The 20,133-nt window shown below is 44.6% G+C and overlaps 1 protein-coding gene across 5 annotated transcripts in view; it reads right to left on the reverse strand.

Moving 5' to 3' along the window:
• SGCD (sarcoglycan delta) overlaps positions 1-20,133 on the reverse strand; it is a 370,190-nt gene that overhangs the window by 158,150 nt on the left and 191,907 nt on the right. For 3 of the 5 annotated variants that reach the window (XM_049829657.1, XM_049829658.1, XM_049829654.1), the window contains exons 1-2: positions 12,072-12,177; positions 1,868-2,053 (exon numbers count right to left, since the gene is read on the reverse strand). In XM_049829657.1, the coding sequence (XP_049685614.1) occupies positions 1,868-2,053; positions 12,072-12,173 (288 nt within the window). In that variant the 5' untranslated portion in view covers positions 12,174-12,177. Of the gene's footprint in view, positions 1-1,867; positions 2,054-12,071; positions 12,178-20,133 lie in introns of those variants that run through there. The other 2 variants (XM_049829656.1, XM_049829655.1) reach the window with 2 other exon arrangements.

Genomic DNA, 20,133 nt, shown 5'->3' on the forward strand with positions numbered 1-20,133 from the left:
CCAGTGTATATCTTAGTGGGGTGGAGGTTTCTGTACGTATCCCTCAGAGATGACCCTTCTGCAGGTGGCCTGCAAAATGCAATGCATCAGGAGAAGGTAGTGAGGAGAAAGGAGCAGAGAAGTTCACCTGGCTTCCCAAGCAACTTGTAGAGAGTTGACTGACCACCATCACCAAACAGCAGAAAGCATGGGACCGACACATCGAAGTTAAAGAAATAAAGTTGCATTCCTGAAAAGCAAGAATCTGAAATCCTATTATTTTGTGCTTGGGCTGATACCTATACCACTGCATGTATGACAAGCATATGACCATGCCTTCCATCACCTCAGAAATATCTATTTTTCAACTACATTAACCTAAAGACCACAGGTCAGCACAAAATGTGTATCAAAATGGCATCAATTTCACAAGATTAAGTAACTGGTCTGGTTAAGCATTAATTGCTCCAGTTTGGTTCATTCTTCATCTACTCAGAGGAGCTTTTTGTGGATTACTGCTTTATAATTGCTTGCTCCCTAAGCACACGTGGATTGCAATCTTCTGCACACCTTGACAGCATCCTGGTTAGAGAAAATGAATGCTACATGTTCCCCTGACACAGCACTTTGTCTGCTGGATACAGTACGTCGGAGATTGTTTACTCAGCTTCTCATGGCCCATTAATGACATAATGTTGGACACAGCTGTTCAGGGCTTCACAAGACCACAGCAGAGAAAGAAATGTCAGGAGACTTCAAACATGCTGTTCACACCAGAGCCTGGCTGGGAAAGTCCTTAAAAGTGGTCTAGCGGAATTTAGCCCTACAGCTCCCTCATGAAGTAAATCCCGGATTAAAGCCTCAAACTTAGCTTCTCCTGAAGAATCAAATGATCTTAGAACAACTCCATCTGACCAAGGTGGCAATGACTGCTTTGAAGAGGGGACCAATCATTTCATTTTCACTCTGCTTGGCCAAATGATCTACTGAAAAACTAGGACCTGCCATATATATAGGCTCACTAGCCCTGGAAGCGGGGTGTGCCTGGTTCATCATGTCCTGACTTTCAGTGTGTTTGAGCAGGAGAGGTGAAGCTCACCCTGTAAAATGGCAATTCAAGATCAAGGCACCCCTTAAGATCTCAAAAAGAGTTCGAACAGAGTTCAAGGGATGTACAGAGCGCTCTGGGCCCAGAAAGCACCATCTGCCCCAGTGTAATCTACCTCCCAGTACAGCTGCCCGATATTTTTCTAGGGGCTTCTGGAAAGTTAACCCTGGCCAGGGGGGCTGTGCAGCAAGGGAGTGTTGCTGACAGGACTGATATGCATCAACCACAGCACAGCAAGGATAAAGATATGCTCCACCTAAATACTACACCCAGAGAGCCACCTTGGAAATTTTATTTTTTTCAGAATCTTCTGGAACCACATCATTATGGAACAACATGAATATTCCCTAAGAAAAAGGCAAATTGAGTTTCTCAGCAAGTTTCTCCAGTCGTGGAGATAAGCAGCAAAAGTCTAAGAGAAAGGCTCAAACTCATTCCCACACTCCAGTTCAAAATAACCTATTACATTAATTTTAAAATACTTTATAATTGAAAACCGGGGGAGGGTAGTGTATATTGTTTACATATATAAATGTATACCTATAGCAGGTAGGAGGAACATGATTTGCAACACTGAGCTGATTTCTCAGCTTGGCAATACTGCAGACATCTCCAGCAGAAAAAGAGGATCATTAGGTAAATTTGTTCCTGCCCGTAATAACGGCTATCCATTGAAACTAAAACCCCCCGTTATCGAAGCTGTATCTGAAGTCATGCTCAGAGGAAAGACCATCACCCTCCCTCATCTTCCCCAGACCTTTCCGGGTAACCCTTACTTACAATTGTGAAGTTCATAACCTTCAGAATCCAGATGGTCATAGCAAGGTTCACCAGGATTAAAATCATTAGGAGTAGCACAAAGAAATAGAGGCATCTCTTCCTCCAGCCATAAATCCCCACTTTGTATACCTGGGGTCCTTCCGAGGTCTGCATGGTGCTCCGGTGCGCGTACTGTTCCTGAGGCATCTGAAAGGATCACAAAGAAATAACCATATGTATTGAGTGGCAAGAGAAAGCTGATGATAAAAACTGCTTCTGTCTGTGCCTCTTAGAAGGTTTTGTTTTTCTTTTTCAGAGTTTACCAGCAACTCTTTCGATATCTTTGTTCTGCATTATTTTTCTTTCTGCTTACTGTACGCAGTAACATACCGAAAAAGAATTTTGTGCATTAAATGCGTATGTATATTTATAAATACATATAAGCACACTGTCTAAAGGTATCCTATGGAGATCACTCTCGAATGACTCTCTTCACCGCCCCAGGTTTTGCAAGGCAGGCACTCCAGGGCCTCTAAGGATCCTGAGGGGAAAATTTTGCATGCGTTTGGTAAAAGCAGTTGAGTTCAGCAGTTTGTTTTGAAGATGCAATATTACTTCTCAGAGGCTTTAATTTAAAAAAAAAAAAAAACCTCAAATAAAATCATTCCTTCCAGCCAAAAAAAAAAGGGGGAATGTTTGCCTTTCTCCCATCCCACACCCTAATCTTTCCTAGCCAAGTAAACCTGAAGCACAAGATTCTCCAGCTGCCACATCCCTAACAAATTATCCCCAAATATCTATGCCGGTTTAGCAAGGACTCTGATACCCTGGGTGGGCATCGCATGCTAGGATAACACTGGGGGCCAAAACCAAGGAAAGAGGGAAGGAAGGAGAGCTCTTGCCGAGGAAAGCAGTGCAGCAGCATCCCCAGGAAGAATTGCTTTACAGTCCCGTGTGGCCAGCACCATCGTCCCTCCTACACCCCGGTACCCGGCTGGCTCCGGGCAGTCGGGGATCTGACTGCACCCACCGTGGATGGAAAGAGACGGGTGCTTTTAAACAGCATTGCAACCAGCTGGGACGGGGTCTGGAACACAGCCACTGCACAACGGTTGTGTGCTAATGGCTGCGTGCACATGGGGTTGTGATCGTGACAGTATTTTGTGCCGTACAAATGAACGTATTCACATTCTCGCCCTTCACATTCACCGTGCGGAAAGCTGCTTGCATGGGCTTCCCCCAGGGATCAGTATGCTATGTTTTCAGACTTTTTTTGACGCACAGACTGACGATATCATATAATCTCTAATAACACAGTTTGCTGAATGTTTTGCATTTTAGACTCTAGACAGATAAGAAGCCACCAAACGCGTTCTTGCACTACTGATTCAACACCACGGGCTTCTTCCTCAGGGTATCTGGCATCAACGTTTGTATGCAGTGAATTACAAAATTCACATAACTGGAGGAAACAACGCAAGCTCCTCTCTGTGGGAGTGAGATCCGTGAGGGCAGAATGAGACTATGGTAGAAATTAGATGCTCACTGATAGCAGCTTATGTTTGTTTACCATTAGTGTCCTGGTTTTTTCCTTACTTTTTTGCCAATAGCTCCATACTCCAGCATCTAATAAAGTACAGCATGCAGTCGGCGGTATGCGGAGCCCGTTGCCGGCTGATGCAAGGCGAGTTTCTTCATGGCATAACTTTTATTTCAGTAGCATTGCACCAGGGATGAAGTTAACACTTTATCTTTGCTGCTCCAATGCTGAAGCCCACACATTTGAAGCAAGGGCTGCCTGAAGAACCAGTTACCCTTTTTTTTAAACCTTTCACTGCTCCAAAAAATTGCAACGCCCTGTGTTTTCTTACACTGCCTGGTGTCGTCACATGCAGCATAGGGGATCAGCCACCTCTCCCTTCTTCCACGAGCCTTCACCCCTCACCCAGGCTGAAACATGGTCTCAGGTGCTAAATAAATCCGTTCAGGCACTAAATTCTTTTCAGATCAGAGGCACTGACACCTCTCCTGATCTGGACCTATTAAGCAAAGCCGACTTAGCAGCACATTCAGGAAGGCTGTGTTTAGCCCGGGGAGGCTGGTGTGTTCACACCCCTGCTCTCACCCCAACAGCAGCGCTCCTCCGGAGGGTGGAGGTGCCCATCTGCCTCCTTCTCTAATGTCAGCAACTGTGTTAATCCCCCACGCTCAAAATTCATGACAGTGGCTGAAAACAGGAGGATTTTAAAAAATAGTAACAAATGAGGTGCTCCTATCCTGTTCCTCTCAGGTTTCTGAACCATTGCATTTTTAAGAATTTTTTCCCCTACACGCTTGAGGGCTTCGGTCGGTCCGCCAAGGAGAAAAAAAGCAGGTCAGACTTGTGCATCAGTGGGGTGCTGCAAAGGACACCCGCGAGAGGAGACTCTGGGGACCAGCGCTGCTCATCTGCAGGCAGCTGCCAGGCTGAGCTCCCTCCTTTCGAACAAAGGTGCTGCCTGCGCTCGCTAAACTAAAACTAGAACAAGGCGAGCCTCGGCCAGCCTGTCCACGCCTCCAAGCCCGCCTGCTTTTTCCAGCTTTCTCAGCTGGTCTAAAAAAGGGATCTCACCTCCCCCCCAAAACCATGCCTAATTTACAGCCTCAGACTACCCCAGCCCCAGCTAACGCTGTGAAGATCTGCAATGACAACTAGTGCAGACAGTCCTTTCATGTCAGGAGGCACTGACAGCCCACAGCAAAAAAACCTGTTCCTCAAGAGGTGTTGGCTTAGCCAGTTTAGCCAACGTGCATTAAAAGTCCACCACCAAAGACAGGTGTGTCTGTATTAAAGAGCAGTTTTCAAGCGGGCGTAAGCGGGCTCACCAGGAAACACGTGAGACCAGCTGGGGTATCTTATCTCTGTACTGCAAAACCACCTGAAGCCCAGGCAGACCCGTAACTTTTACCAAGGGGGAGCAAAGCAAGTTGGTTACAACAGATCCAACTCGGTCTGCACCAGTATTTTTGCTCACAGATGCCAAGTCAGCAACTGCGGAGGGCTTTGTAGCACAGAGCTCCATCAGGGAAAGGAGCTGGGTCACCAACAAACACACACGCTTGGAGAAAAACAGGCCGTTTTACACTACTACAACCACTCCAATCTGTGCAGAGGGAAAACTTAAGCAACAATAAATTACACAGTTTCCACTACCTGGGGGAAATTATAACCACAACTACTGTACAGTCAAGGATTTTATTGCCTAATATTTTAATAGGGGATCCTGGAGAGCACATATTAAATGCAGCCTCTCCCTTGGAGAAAATGAATAAATTGCATTGCTACCCCTCTCAAATTATGGAAGAGGTTTGACCAGTATGAAACAATACGAAATACCCAGCTCAAAATATCTCTTTATCGCAAAACTTGTTTATTCTCTTTATGTATTTCCTGCTCTCTCTTTTTCTTTGTTTTGCTTTATTTGCAGTCTCTAGGATGGAGAAAATAGCATATCCAGCTGGGGAAAAACTTTGCAGACATCAAAAGAGTTTATAGGAACGGAACATAACCACAAAGAGCAACTTGCGTCCACACAGCAGCCTGATTTTGAGTATTTCTCTGGCTCCAATAAAATATTTAGCTCACAGCTGCCCTTACGGAGAGAGAGCAACTAAAGTACTACAACACGCATGATGAGCATAGCTTAGTAATACAGTATAAATTTATAACAAGAAAATAACATGGGAATTGTAGATAGCGTGTTCTTCCTATACAAAGTCTCACACAGCTATATTTAAAGCTATATATAATTTCTAGCTAGCATTTCCCCCCTGAATTGTGAATACCAAAAGAAAATGCTCCTGTCTGTAGTTCTCCAGGAAGAGAAGACAGAATGATGGACAGAGAGTGCTGAGGTGTGTTAAACGAACGAGTAGAATAAGAAGACCTGCAAGGCAACTACACGAGGAACCAGCTATATCCGCTATCAATAATCTGCTCTGTGTGGGAGGAAAAAGTATGCTAGTCATAATTTACATTTTGGCAACCTCTCCTGACTTGAACATTAAAAAGAACTAAGGCACCAGAAAAAACAGTATTGCTTTGAAAGGATATCCAGTGGTTACCCCTCCTTTTAATTACTGAGCTAAGGAGAAAGGCTGCTAGTTGCTTAATAGGATTTTTTTCTTCTTCTTCTTCAGGAACATATTAGGAACAACGACCTAATTTCATAATAGTGCTGAAAAAATAATACCAAAACAAATATAGAAACTGGAAAGAGAAGCACTCCTTCCAAAAGTCAAATCTGAAAGTGTCTGCCAGACATGAGAGGCCTTAAAGACACACGTGCACAGCATTGGACCAGCATCAGCACACGTGCAATCCCATTTACAATACAAAAAATGCAGCATGCCAAATCTTCGCAGTTTAGCCACAGACAACATTACAATGACTACAAAAGTGTAGCCTGGAACCTGGGTAATTCTCCAAGGAATTCTTGCTGCTGAAAAAAAATGGGCAATAAGTTTTTGCATGAGCTGTACACTGAGTCCTTACATATGAACGCTGCAAACAGAGCCTGATACAAAATCCAGCCCATTTAGAAAAGCTATTAATCCTTTCACTTTAGCACACCTTAGAGATATGGTCCATGACAAGAAAGATTTATTTGTTTTTTTAAGACCAGTGGAAGAGTCATGTCACCACATCCTCTGATCCACACAGGCTGCTCGCCGAGTACTTCTGGAAAAGAAGCTTCAGCACTTTCCTTCAATAAAGCCGGGACCAGGCTCAGCTGAAAGGCATCACAAATCAGAACTGGCACTGAGCTTCCAAAAATCACATCAGACCCCACCAATTATGGCAAATCTTTATTGCATGCCTCTCTCCCTTCCTCCGTGTCCTCCTGCCCTGGCAGAAAGCTTCTCACTCAGGGTGCACAACCCAGATTAACGGATTCCTCAGGCAGAAGAAGTGTTTTATATGCACAAGGATGGATAAACACCTTTCCCTTGCAAACACCGAAGCTATAACATCCCCTGGCCACGCTGGCTTTGTAGACTCAATGAGGGCTATGAACAGGGTGAGGCATAACAAGAGAAATCAATAATGTTTCTGTGCCATGGGGATTTCTTTCATCAGTGCTTAAATGAGGTATGTTTAGTAAGAGAACAATTTTAAGGTGAAAGGGGATGCAATCTGGGAAGGTGGCTTCTCTCTTACGAGCCCACTTGAAATTTGCTGCCAAAAATGCCCTAGAGCTCTTTGAAACCACTCACTACAGCACAGACCAAAAGCCCCTAAAGCCCTGTGCAGCCGACATGGCATCTCTCCTCCCTGCCTGCTTGCATATAACCCAGGTGTAACAGCTTAATGAGAAAAATGAAGAGCATCTGACCCCAGGCTAACCTGTAGCATGGTGATGGAAACACATTCTAGGGATGAGAGAGGGGTTCAAATTCCCTCGTGCCTTGGACCTACATCTCCCACATCTGGTTTCTCTTTGTGTCCATATCACCGACATCCTATTCTCCTTCTCTTTGTTTTTTGAAACAGAAACCTTTTCTTTTGGGCTGAAATGAGAAAAAAAACCACCTAAAAAACCTTCAGAGGTGCTCTCTGCCATATCACTGGAAGGCAATGTACTTGTATTCACTAGCTGTAAATGCTCTGCAGACTCATCCTCTTTAATTTCTCTGTCTTTTAAGTGCACACTATCCACTAGGTTCAAAAGAACAGACATTTCTGCAGCGTGACCGAGAATAAAATTTGGCATGAAGAAGAGTGTTTTGAGCCATCGATCAACAAGACTTTTTGCCTCTCCACTCTCCATAAAACTCTCTCTCAAGCTTGACACCCCCAGGTCCGTTAATCCACCAGCGTCATGACCTAGAATTGATTTATGGCCCCACACATGGGTCAGACCACAGCCCAGGTCTCCATAAAAGGATCAGGCTCTGGAAACTGACTTCTCACTTGCAGCTTGGCCAGCACGGGCTGAGCACTAGGGAACAGCCCGAAGGATGAAAGACTTGCTGGAGTAGTTAAATCTCACAGCACTTTTCTCCAGCACCACCCAAGCCATGAACTCGGGCTCTTCTACCCCGATGGCTGTGCCAGTGTGGCCCCTGTCACTGCCATCGGTGTCCCCAAAGCTGAAATCTTCCTTCTCTACTCGTCCCTCTGCTGCTGTCAACAGTTCCCATCCCTCCACATGGGGAGCAGCTCTTCCATGAGTTAGGAAGACCATCATCACGCAGTGCCCACTTCTTGGGTATCACCACAATGTGATACATGGCCAGAGAGACAAAAAGTGGAAGGAAACATCCTAAGGAATGTTTTCTTCTTTTCTAACTAGTTTCTATCAGTGGGGTACATCACGTGCAGGGTTCTTCAAATATCTAGCCTGATTCCGGCAAACATAAACACATCAACAAGCTTTTCTTGGTCTGCACAGTCCATCAGTCCATGCTCTCCCTGGTCCGCTAGGAAATACCTCTTCTCCCATCCCCACCTCTTGTATTTTGGGGAAGATGGACTGACTTAGCACAGGCAGCTGGGGAGACCTTGGGGATTCATCTCCTAGTAAAGCATCTCTAATTCAGATCCCTCAATGCTCCAGGCCAACCCCTACCTCTAACATCTTGAGAGCTTATGTAATTTCCCCAGTTGCTAGGGCTGACAGCATTTTGACAATAAACATGCTTGAGGATAAGGGCAGTGCAAAAGCCTCAGTTGACAAACCAGTATCTTCGAGCGGATGGATTGAACGAAAAGCTGAACATGGGACTTCTGCTCTGCTCTGTCACTGCTCTGCATTCAAGGAGCACTTACAGTAAAACTCTAAACGTATTAGAGTTTGCCAGAACAAAACAAAGTAACAGGCAGCTCCATCTCTGAATAGCATCTTCTAAACCAAAAGTGGTATTTTATTCTGATGCTGCAAGAGTCTGTGAGCAATGTGATGTTACTATTGCTTGTCTTCTCTGAGAAGAAGAGAAACAGGTCTGTTTTCTTATTTATGAGTGTTTCTTCTAACTTTTAGACTTTTTTCTTGATAGTTACCTTGTCTGGATATTTTTCTTCTTTGGAATTAAGGAAAAAATGGAAAAGAAAGTTAACAAAGAAGAAAAAGTTTCTGCAGTGAGTTCTCTTATGTATTGAGCTAGTCAACAAAGTATGTCTTTCACAAAATGCCCCACAATTTGTAGCGATACGTTCACGCTGCATGCAAACATCATACCGGCTTTGCTACATTCACACGCTGGTTCCTTTGCACCACTCAGATGATGTGAAGCAATCATAAGCCTATGTCCATCTGTGCCAAGTTTATAAACGCTCTTTCCCACTGGAGTGTCTCAAAGCAGGATGAACAAATATGAGAACTACACTAAAATAGCCAGCAGCAGGTGTGACTGCAGGAGGCTGTGGGAACAGCAAGAGGGATATAATCAACTGAGCTCAAATCAGAAAGCAAGCTACAGGAGGTGATACTTTGCAGATTTCTGCCCCAACACACTCTCACCTCACAGTACCAAGAAAAGAGTTATGGCTTGTAAGAATGTGCAAAGCAGGATCGTAATATGGATTTATACGGCTGGAATCCAACCGGCATGGCACAAATTGAGAACTGTGGGCTTGAGCATGTGCCAGGATCCAGTCTCTGCAGTGATCCTGCTCTCACAAGTTAAAACTTGTTCTGCTGCATCTTCCCTCCACCACCTTCCCTCCACATAATGTGCTTAACTGTGCTTATCATTTGTTCGTTTGCGCAGACACACTTGCTTTCTAGTTTGCTCTTGGGAAGGACCAGGAGAAGGAATTCACGTGTTAGGGTGTGCTAACAGCTCTCTTACCTGTATGCTTCCAAGATCAAAAGACCGGCCAATTTCACTTTAGATGCATAACATTCTGTCCACACAAGCATGCACTCTTCAATCCTTTTGGATACAAAGCAAAGCTGGAATACTTGACCCGGGTGGAGCTGCAGAAAGGTCACCTCTGGCATGGGGAGGCTCAGGAGCAGCTGCCAGAGTTAGGGAGAAAACCACCACCTCCCTTGATCAAATCCAGCCCAGGGCATTGCAAAGAGCCTCCCCTGCTCTGCCAGGACTCACGCCTACACGGCAAACAGCCCAGCTGGGCACGTGGGACATCCCGCGATCCAGAGTGATCCCATACCTGATGAAGAATCTGCACTGCTTGTCTCACCCAGATGTGGGGCAGGAGCACCCCTAAAGCCAGGTACGGCAGCCCAGCCCTGGCTGCTTCTTGCTGAGACAGACGTATTCCACTCTCTTTGTCTCTCTGGCTCTTCAATGCTGATGATCAGATTTGGGAGATGGGATGCTGCATGATCAGAGACAGGAACTTGACTTTTTTTTTTTTTTTTTTTTTAAAATAAGCTTATAACTAGCAATGAAGAAGATAATAGGCTGACTGGGTGCCTAAATTAACAGCTGCTGAGAAAAGCAATAGAGCTCCAAGTCTGCAGGGTAAGATGGCAGCCTGCGAAGGCTCAAGCAGTCCAGATCATACGAGACCTTAATTTAACACAGCATTTTCACCACAGGTGTATTTTCTGCAAAGCGAACTTGGAGCTTATCAAGCCTCTTCATTTTCATCATATGCCTCCCTCTTCCACAGCTCATCTCTGTCCTTCCTCTCATTCCCTTCGCCCCCATCAGCCTCCAAGAAGCTACAGTACATCCATGGCTCTTGGAGGATGCCCCTCCTGCACCCCAAACCAGCAAAGCCCTCACTTGGCCCAAACCAACCCATTCCAGCTGACCATCACTTTCACAGGAAAAAAACAGACACGGTGGCAAGGAGAAGATGCTCCCACACACCCTTTTTTTGCCTTCTATCACATAGAATCTATTTGCCTTGGACCAGATAATATTCCCATTAAAGATCCAAATCCACTGAATGTCACTCTTTCCAGGTAGGGTTTGCTGTCTGCCTGAGCCTGCTGTTATCCTTCGGAGTTGCCTACGTACACACTTCACCAGCATTACTGGGAGAAGGCTCTGGCCTTGTCCCATACTGGATCTGATGCACTTTGGTGGCAAACCTCACCTTGTCACTGAATTTTCTGGATTGCCAAGATGAATGACTGAGCCCTGCACATGCAGTCCTGCTGGATGCAGGCAAAGCAAACTGTGGGCCTATTCCCATGAACCAGCCAGAAATGCTTAGTGCTGTCCCACTGTATAATTTAATATCCTTAATTCATTCCTTGTTGAAAGAAAAAACCAAAACACACCACCACCATAAACCACGGCATTTTCAACACATCAGATAACATTGCTGTGAAAATCCAAGGACGAGGCACTGGCAGAGGCAAGGAAGTTTCTGAAGCTAGGCAAAGCGGACTCCTCCTGACACCTCCATCCGCCTTGACGAACGCGCCGTACCCTAACTCCCAAACGCCAGCCTGCCATATAAGGTGCTGCTATCTCTGCAAAGGCAAGACGAGCCTTAATGCTGCGACTAAAGGGATGAGAGAGCATTGCCTAAATCTGGCAGGCTCCTAAAGAGAGAGCAAGCTTTTTATCATAAATATTCCTTAAGTTATTTGGGGAAAGAAACGCAAATCAGAAGAGAAGTTGCAGATAGAACAGCCCCTAAATTAATGTTTTTCCTTCTAATCTGCTCTGCGTGGTTTCTGACTGTGCTGTCTGTTGCAGTTTGCTCATGCTTTATAAAATACAGAAAAAAATATGCAGAGAAATCACAAGGCAACGATTATTGCTGAATTACTGCCTCTCTTCACAAGCTAGCTGTACCAGGAATTGCCAAACAACCCCCAGACAAACATGCTTTCAACTCATTAAATGACTATAATACAATGTACGTATAAATGTATTTATCACGCCTGAATCACGTTTTTCATCAAAATCTGTAAGTGACACATGGTACAGAGCCAACATTTTGGTAGCTTCAGGTTATATACATACTTATTCCCTGAAATGAAAAAGTTGGGAATTAATTTGGTTACAGCGTTCACGCAGCCAGAGACGCAGCGCAGGAGTTGCTTTGCCTGAAGAATTAGTACCGAAGCAAAGTTAGCCAGAAACCACCACCCAGCCTCAAACTACTCCCATCCCTTCGCAAATACACCACAACTTCCCATCCTCGACTTTTTCTCTCTGAACAACAGCCTGAAAGCAAGAAGCATCTTTGCACGAGCACAAAAGAATGGCAAATCACCCCGGCCGCAGCGGGAAGGAGCAACGCAGCTCTTACCTCTCCCTCGGCGGGCAGATGAAAACCCGGAGGGGTGCTGGAGGCTGGGGGGAAGATGCAGCACGGCGTTTCAGAACAGCACGAGGCCTGGCCTGTGCTCATGAGCTGCCCCTGTCAGATTTTCCAACAGCAGAATTGCAGCCAAGTCCCTGCCCATGCCTGAAGAATTTCCTGAACAGCATTCCCGTTCTTTTTCTAACTGCTTTGAAACCACACTGTCTGTACTTCAATAAGGCTTTGTCAGGCCAAGTTACAGCTACTGGGCTGGCTCCAGATAGCAATTGAAAACACATGTGTTTTGCATTAAAAGCCCCCTTCTCCACGCACACATTCAGACACAGACACCCCCGTCTGCACTCAGCCCTGGAGCCTGCATGTCTTGCCTTTGCAGCTATAAAGCTAGCCATTTCGGTTAAAAAGAATAAAAGGATTACGTTGGTGGGGATTTTCTTTGGGAAGAGGAAAAAGGGGGTGGGAGGGATCCCATTCCCACAGATAACACCTCGCCCTGCCTCGTATGTTTTGCTCGTATTAGCAGGTCCCGGGCGCCCAGGTTAACAGGCAGCTTTGCCAAACCCCAACAAGCAAGGAAGCACAGGAATTAAAATTTCAGTTCACCACTACTCTCCTCTTACCTTTGCCTCTGTCTCTTCTAAAAACTGTGAGAAAAGAAAGCATATTTTTAGCACCCTCAGACTCAGTTCAGCACATCAGAACTGTATCCTAATCTTGACACATACTCCTGTATCTGCTTATACTAAAAATAATACAACTATTTCTGAGTACTTTCATCCCTCTCTGCTTTCCAGCTGTCCTAACCCTTAAAAATATTTTAAGCACCTTGCATCCCCTTTTAAAGAGCATTAACATTTCTCTGGTGTTGGCTTAAAGAAAAGAAATAGAAGATACAATGTTATACCTTTAATCAGAATGGGTCCCAGTTCTTAATATCTGTAATCATTTCCAGACAGCACCATGGGTCAAGGCAGCGAACGTGGGCTCTGCAGCTCCAGATGCCCTGCGCCTGGCATGTGCCTGTGAAGCGGAGCCGGAGTAGATGTGGAAACGCACATGCATGTCCCCCTTATTCCACCACGGCTGAGTCCCACCAAAGATGAAACACAGCAGCAGAGTTGTCAAGGTAACAATATAGAAAAGAGACAGTTTAAAGAGAGAGAGTTATATTTTTCCCTCTTAATGTTCCTTTTCAAAACGGTGCACTCCACTTCTATCGGGTTATTCTGTTCTGTGATTTACAGAGGTGCAGCGGCCAGATGAAGTGTTTGCAAGAGACAAATGCAGCTGGGGATGGGAAATAATTGAGAGCTTTACCTATGGTCTGATCCATGTATGCTCACTGAAGGCAGCAGGAAGCCTGTTGCCTTCCACGGGCTGTGGATCAGGTCCACAGCAAGGACTCATTTATCCACAGGAAGGTGAGATCTGCCTTTCACGCACTGGCAATGAGATCTCACAAAACCCACACGGGTTGCTCATGTGGAAAGCCTGCAGTACTTCATCCATCCAGCCTGCTTTGAGAGCTGCTGTGGTAATACCGTGCATGGCTTTCTCCTGCACCCTGCCCTGCTACCAGAACGCCCTTTTCTTAACTCCTGCAAAGAGCCACACGTCGGTCGGCAACATGGCCCACGCGCCCTGGCAGCGTGCACAGCCCAGATTCCGGCAACCTGGAGCAGCACCCCAGCTGCGCCCAACTTCAGTGGGGATGTACGCGGAACGTGATGCTATTTTGCAGAAGACAAGACAAGATGAAACCACCCGGTCATTCTGCCTCAGTTTTCAAGACTATAAGCCAAGAGAAAGGCATGCGCACAAGCCACACGCATACAACCACTGATGATAGCATTTCAGATTTATTTGCACAGCTTGTGAGGAGTCAGTTTGTGCCAGAACAGAAACCACAGACTTTTGGATCGCGAATCAGGAGAGCTATCGATGCAGCTAAAAGAGAGTCTCCTGAACTGGCCGCAACAGCAAAGATAATACTTTCTGGGTTGGCAACCAGTAATGGCTGAAGCCAACAGCGCCTAAAACCATTGGAGTCTCTTAGTATAAATAAACTGAAACAGAAGAATATGAACTGCAGATTCACATAATTAGATTTTCAATTGTACAAGACAATGAGGCATCTGCAGAGCTGTTTGCAAGACGATAGTCCTTGCCTTCTGTCTTAAATTTCCCCACGGTCTTTATTCAGCAAACCAGTTACGTATGGTGACAGGCAGTAACTTCAGTGGATCGGCGTGTGTTTTGAGTTAAGCACATGCTTCGGTGCTTTGTGGTCCAGGACTTCTTATGGCAGCCTGGCTCCAGCAGGACCAATAGTCAAATCATTTACCACATGGCAGTATGGTACTTGAAATTATTCAGTTCTTATGGTAAATCAGTGGTTTTCAAATTTTTCTCAGTGTGTAAACCCCTAAATATTTGCCAAAGGAGGTGCATACCCCTGTAATAATTTCACAGAGAGAGATTTCTACATACCTACACAAAACTCTTTTTCTCTTTTTTTCTGTCATTTTTTCACAGTTCCCTTGGGAATAGTCCACAGGCCTCCCATACGTCTGTGGACCACAGGCTAGAAACTACTGCTGGAGATAACTTAATCCCTTATTAAAAATGTAAATGATCTCTTCTGTTTATGTGCCATACTTTCTACCTTCAGAATATTTATGCGAGCTAGCAGAATGCTGGCAGGTAGAGACATGGGGAGGTGACAGCATTAATACTGCATTTTTTCCATTGGCATAATTAGTAGGCCAAGTCTATAAATATTTACATTAAATCTGTCAGGCATCGCACCAACCTCACTGATAACTTAAGGGTGTCTTACTGTAAACTGCATTAATGCCTAACTATTTTGTCATCAAGTAACACATAAAATGCTCCTTCAAGCTAAGCCACTTTGACTAGGTTGTTTTTATCTCTTTCTCATTTGGGTATGGGGTTTAGAGATGCTTCAAGCATCAGAACTGTGGCTCAGGGACTGTTCTATTTTCTGTTATTGAGCTATCATTCGTATTAGTGCCAGTCCTACCAAAAATATATGAACCTTGCAAGTGTAAAACTTAAGTTGATGTCGACATAACTATCTGCGTAACTGCTATTATTTCTCAGTACTGGCAGGGTTATGAGGATTAAAAAAACCTACCAGAGCTCTTTGGGAAGATAAAAACAAATTAACCCCCCTCAAAGCTCCAATATCTTTTCAGCTGGAGACTGCACCATGTAGGGACTTCCATTTTGTGCAAGAGATCTACTCCACCTGGATCCATGAATTTCTACACCAGGAAATACATGACACCTACAAAAGGCAGGAAGGAAAGTTCCTTCTCTACCATTTATAACTGTCCTGCATTTTGGCATCCACATTTTCTAGAAGCAGCTGAAAATGATTTAGTATTTACTGTTGACTTAGCAATATTCATAACTAATTCTATTTAACTGATAATATCTATTTGCATACAAAACGAAACTTGGGATTTTCATGCTGCGCAGATTTCCAGGGACTCACTCAGATATTCCCAAAACCTTCCTAAGAAAATCAGGGCAAAACAAATATGCAGAAAAAAATCAGCATGTAAATGCAGGTGTGTGTGCACCTGGAGTGGAGGAAGAAGTCAAAATAAAAATTTTAATATCTGAATGAGATAATTAAGCAATCCCTGGTTCAACCTTTCCCTCCAAATGCCTTTTTTAAAATCCATTAAATCTCTTGATATACCACAATAGAATAAATATAAATGTTCAAATATTTTTAAACTCTCACTTGAAAGAAATCATCTGCCTAATGATTATTATTTTAAATCGCCCTCAGCCTTGGACTCTGGTAACGGATCTCTTGCATACATGTGTGTAAAGGGAGAAGCCAAGACTCCTATGAGCTCCATCTCCTTAAATGCAGAATTAAGGTAGCTGATGGATTAGAAAGTAAACTGGTTTGGGTCAGGAACAGTAAGCCGTGCGAAGGCAGGTATTGGCATTCCTGACAGATTTGCCCAGCCCTGAGCATCCAGAGAGGATGGAGGCCAATGTAATGAGAAATGGAGGGGAGGAGGGGGTTCCCCAAATTTGTTTAGCTAATGACAGTAGCTGTAGGTGAGGAATGCTTCCCTGGAAGGAGAAAACCCATCCTTCTGTGTACGTGTGCGTGCAGGGAACGAAGGTCTGATTTGATGGTAGGGAGCAAAATCCTATTTAAGTGCTGCAGCTGTGAATGAATGAAGGCACACAGGTCATCAGGTAATCACGCGCAGGGCTGAGAGGGGCTTGTTGGACAAGTGAAAAGGAAATGGGAGAAAATGAAAAAGCACTCGTGTGTGTGTGTGTGTGTTCGGGTGGAAGGAGCCTGTTGTGACTGTGCCTGGAGAGCAACCGACTGTCTGTGCATGCAACCATGCGCTAGGAGCAGCCAGACCTGCAGCGCCTACATCCTCACCCACTGCTCCAGTTTCTTCAGAGGAGATAAATATGGCTACATTTTAGTAAGAAGCTATAAACATAGGACTGGTTGTGAGATGCAAGATCTTCTAATTCTTGGAAACTAAAGACAAAGAGAGGCAGAGCTGACGCTGCTGTAGCCCTGCTCTCCCAGACAGTTGTTCAAGGACATTCTGAATTTCATGCAGATGAGAAACTCCAGTAATGGCAGAGGTGACCCTGAAGTGGAGACCTTGCTTCTCACGACACTGAGTTATTTAGATCTGAGTACTAAATTTTGCTCCTTCTATTCACGTGGAGTTAGCAAACAGTATGATAGCATAAACGATCCAAGGGAAACACAACAAAAAGTCCCGGTTTCATAGTAATTTTACAGATAAGCTGGGGAATGGGAGGTCAGGGCAGCACTTGGTGTCGCTTGTACAAGGCTGAAAACACGTGAGTTCAGGTGAAGGACTGAGCTTTTATGAGAGGCCAGACCCAGGGAGCTGCTGCTCAGGGTCTGCAGTTCAGAAACATCCGCATCTCTGCTGCTGCTATGAGACAAGGATTGAAGTGGCAAAAAGTCATCACCAAAGGCAAAGATCTTCCACTATACAGACTGAGGAGAGCTGTAGAAAAGGGAGGGTGGAGGATGGAAATTCAAGTATCCAGCGTGCCAGAACAACAGCAGGCTCATGCAAACATTGCACAGATTGATGTGTAACACCTGCACTGAGAGCAACCTACTCCTACTGGCTATTTTCTCCTTAGGGTCCAAGACCTGCAGACTCCCTGAGCTCATTTGCAGACTGTAGTGCACCTAATCAGAAAGCTCTGTGCTCTGTTCCTTTTTCCACAAATGCTGCACCAGTGTTTACCCGTTGGCCGAAGAGCCACAGCCCGGAGCTCATCCAGCCCTCCCCCCAGCCGCAACCACTGCTTTGTAATTATTCTGATGATTTCAGCCATTTGCAGGCTCATCTCAGAAATAATTTAAGGCCAGTAGAGCTTGTTAATAGGTAAAATGGAAAGTGTTCCTTTTCATTTCTCCAGCAACATTAATGTAATTATCCTGAATCATTCTCAAACTACGTGGGCTGTAATTTCAAGGCAATATTACTATTACAGAGCCCTGTTCTTCCAGCCAGCATGTGTCATACTCCCCATCCAGAAGTTATTTATCAATAATCGGAAAGGTCTTCGTTTACAAATGATAGAGCCTCTTCATTTACAGCATGACAAGGAGGCGGGATGGGTGTCACCACGCAAAGGTGTGCCACTTCCCTGGCTTCTACCCCTCCGGCATAAGAAAAGCAAGCAAGAAAAAACAACTGTGAAGGTTAATTTCATACGGATATAAGAATAAATATTCAGTTGGCCAGGCCAATAACTGTTCTTCTATTAAAGTCTTAATGGTATCCAAATTTATTACTCTTATCTGAGCTGCCTCACCCTTTGTTCTTTCAGAAATCAAGTTCAAGGCACACAGCTGCTCTCTAAGCTTCGGTTAGATATATGCCCCAACGCAGACAAATCTTCACCTCAGCCTGCAATAATCATCTTCTGGGGGAAAAGTTTCAGTTTCTCTGCCAGGTCTACTGTGGTGGGGATTTTTGGAGCACAGATACACCATGCTGCTTACATTTAATGCAGAGCATGGTTGCTGGTCAAGGAGAGCTGTTCAGCAGTTTGTGCTTATCACAGTCTTTCCCTTTGCACCCCAGCTATTTTTATTCTGTCAAGAGAAGCTCTGCTTGTTCTTACACTTAGATATCCTATTATATCACAAAGTTTAACACCACCCAAATTTTAACATGCACCCAAATTTGGCTCTACAGAACAATTTGCATAGGCAGGATGTGTATTTTTACAAAGCAATTAGGACTCTTGCAGAACACTAACAAGGCAGACTGTCAGTCCATGAGCAGCCCTGGACATTGCCTTTTGTTTTAATGAGCTGTGGTATGTCATTCTGGACACTAAGACTCTTGCATGATCTTATGAGCCTCCTGAGATGAGCATTAGTGGCCTTCATACACAATACCTGATCCAAAGGAGAACCCTTGCCCTCTTCTTTCCATGACAATATTAGCCACTCACCATCAGGTTAAAACTAGATATAAAACTAGATATAAAACTAGATATATCTAGATCAGACTAGATATAGGGAAGAAATATTTCATGGTGAGGGTGGTGAAACACTGGCACAGGTTGCCCAGACAGATGGTAGATGCCTCATCCCTGGAAACATTCAAGGTCAGGTTGGACGGGGCTCTGAGCAACCTGATCTAGTTGAAGATGTCCCTGCTCATTGCTGGGGCATTGGACTAGATGACCTTTAAAGGTCCCTTCCAACCCAAACCATTCTGTGATTCTAAAACCTGATATACCACATCCACTCTAGAATAAGAAGCAAGGAGACAGCAGTTCTGGTAATCACAATGATAAGCAATCTTTGGCCAAATTTTGGTAATTCTTTCTCTCTGCTTATATTCTGCAAGAGGTGATAAGACACATACTGTTCATAAAGCAGCTCATGACAGTATGCAGATACTTGGAGACACAGCAGGGTAAAGAATGATTATGCTTATATATAAATAAATGCACACATGCACATGTACTCACATATTTTGAGTTTCAGCAAAGAATGAGGGGGTAGGTTTAAAAAGAAAATTGATAGGAACATTAAGCTACACTGAGATTGTGTAAAACGTGTGAGCCAGAGGGAAGGAAAAACAATGTAATGGCCTGAGAAATAAATGCATGTTTGTATGTCAGTAATCACGTCTGACCTTTGCCAGAGAACTCAGTATGGTAGAGGCATATCTGTGAGGATATTTACTCCAAGGACCATGAAAAGGCCATTGTGCAAAAATTCCAGACTCAGATTTATCTACAGAGATATACCCGAGGGCCTCTCAATCTCAGCATCTCTGCTTCAGTTATTGGCAGGATGTCGCAAAGGGTAAAGAGCCATTTAATTGGGAAATCCGTTTATCACTGTAGCTATTACCTCTCAATTTCTGAGAGGATTCCTTGTGCTTTCCCATACCTAACCAGTTTCTTGGAGCCTGAGCTAGGGGTTTTTCATGTGTGTTCAACACCAGCAGTAAGGGCTGTGATGACCAAGAAAGTTAATGAGACCGTTTGCACTTGGTCCGCTGTCCTCTTCCAAATACTTATCTAATTCAGCAGCTGGTAAGGCTTAGCCCTCACTGCAGTGTCAGAGGGGGCTGCTGCTGCTTCCAAATCTCTGTGTGAGCCAAAGATTCACACTAAGGATGACTGTAAAAATGTTTGGTCCCATAAGAGTATGGAAGAGAGAAACAAATGTCCTGTCCCTTTCTCTGCAGAGTGGAGAGTCAACATACAATCTGGTTCTTGGCACTGCCTTTTTATCCCATAACCTTGTAATTACGGTCTTGGATTACTGGTGAGCGCAGTGACCCCAGCAGCCTTCACCAGCACTATACTGCAGAAATCTTTACTGCAGAAGTGGAGGAAGGGAATGATGTTCCTCTTGCAATATTCGTTTCTACATAGTAGAAAAATGAGTGCTCATTGTGCGACTCCTTCTCTAAGCGAGCAAAAGTACCCTACAGCTTGGCAGCAACAGGAT

This window comes from Accipiter gentilis, chromosome 26, assembly GCF_929443795.1.
Source record: "Accipiter gentilis chromosome 26, bAccGen1.1, whole genome shotgun sequence".
Taxonomy (NCBI): domain Eukaryota; kingdom Metazoa; phylum Chordata; class Aves; order Accipitriformes; family Accipitridae; genus Astur; species Astur gentilis.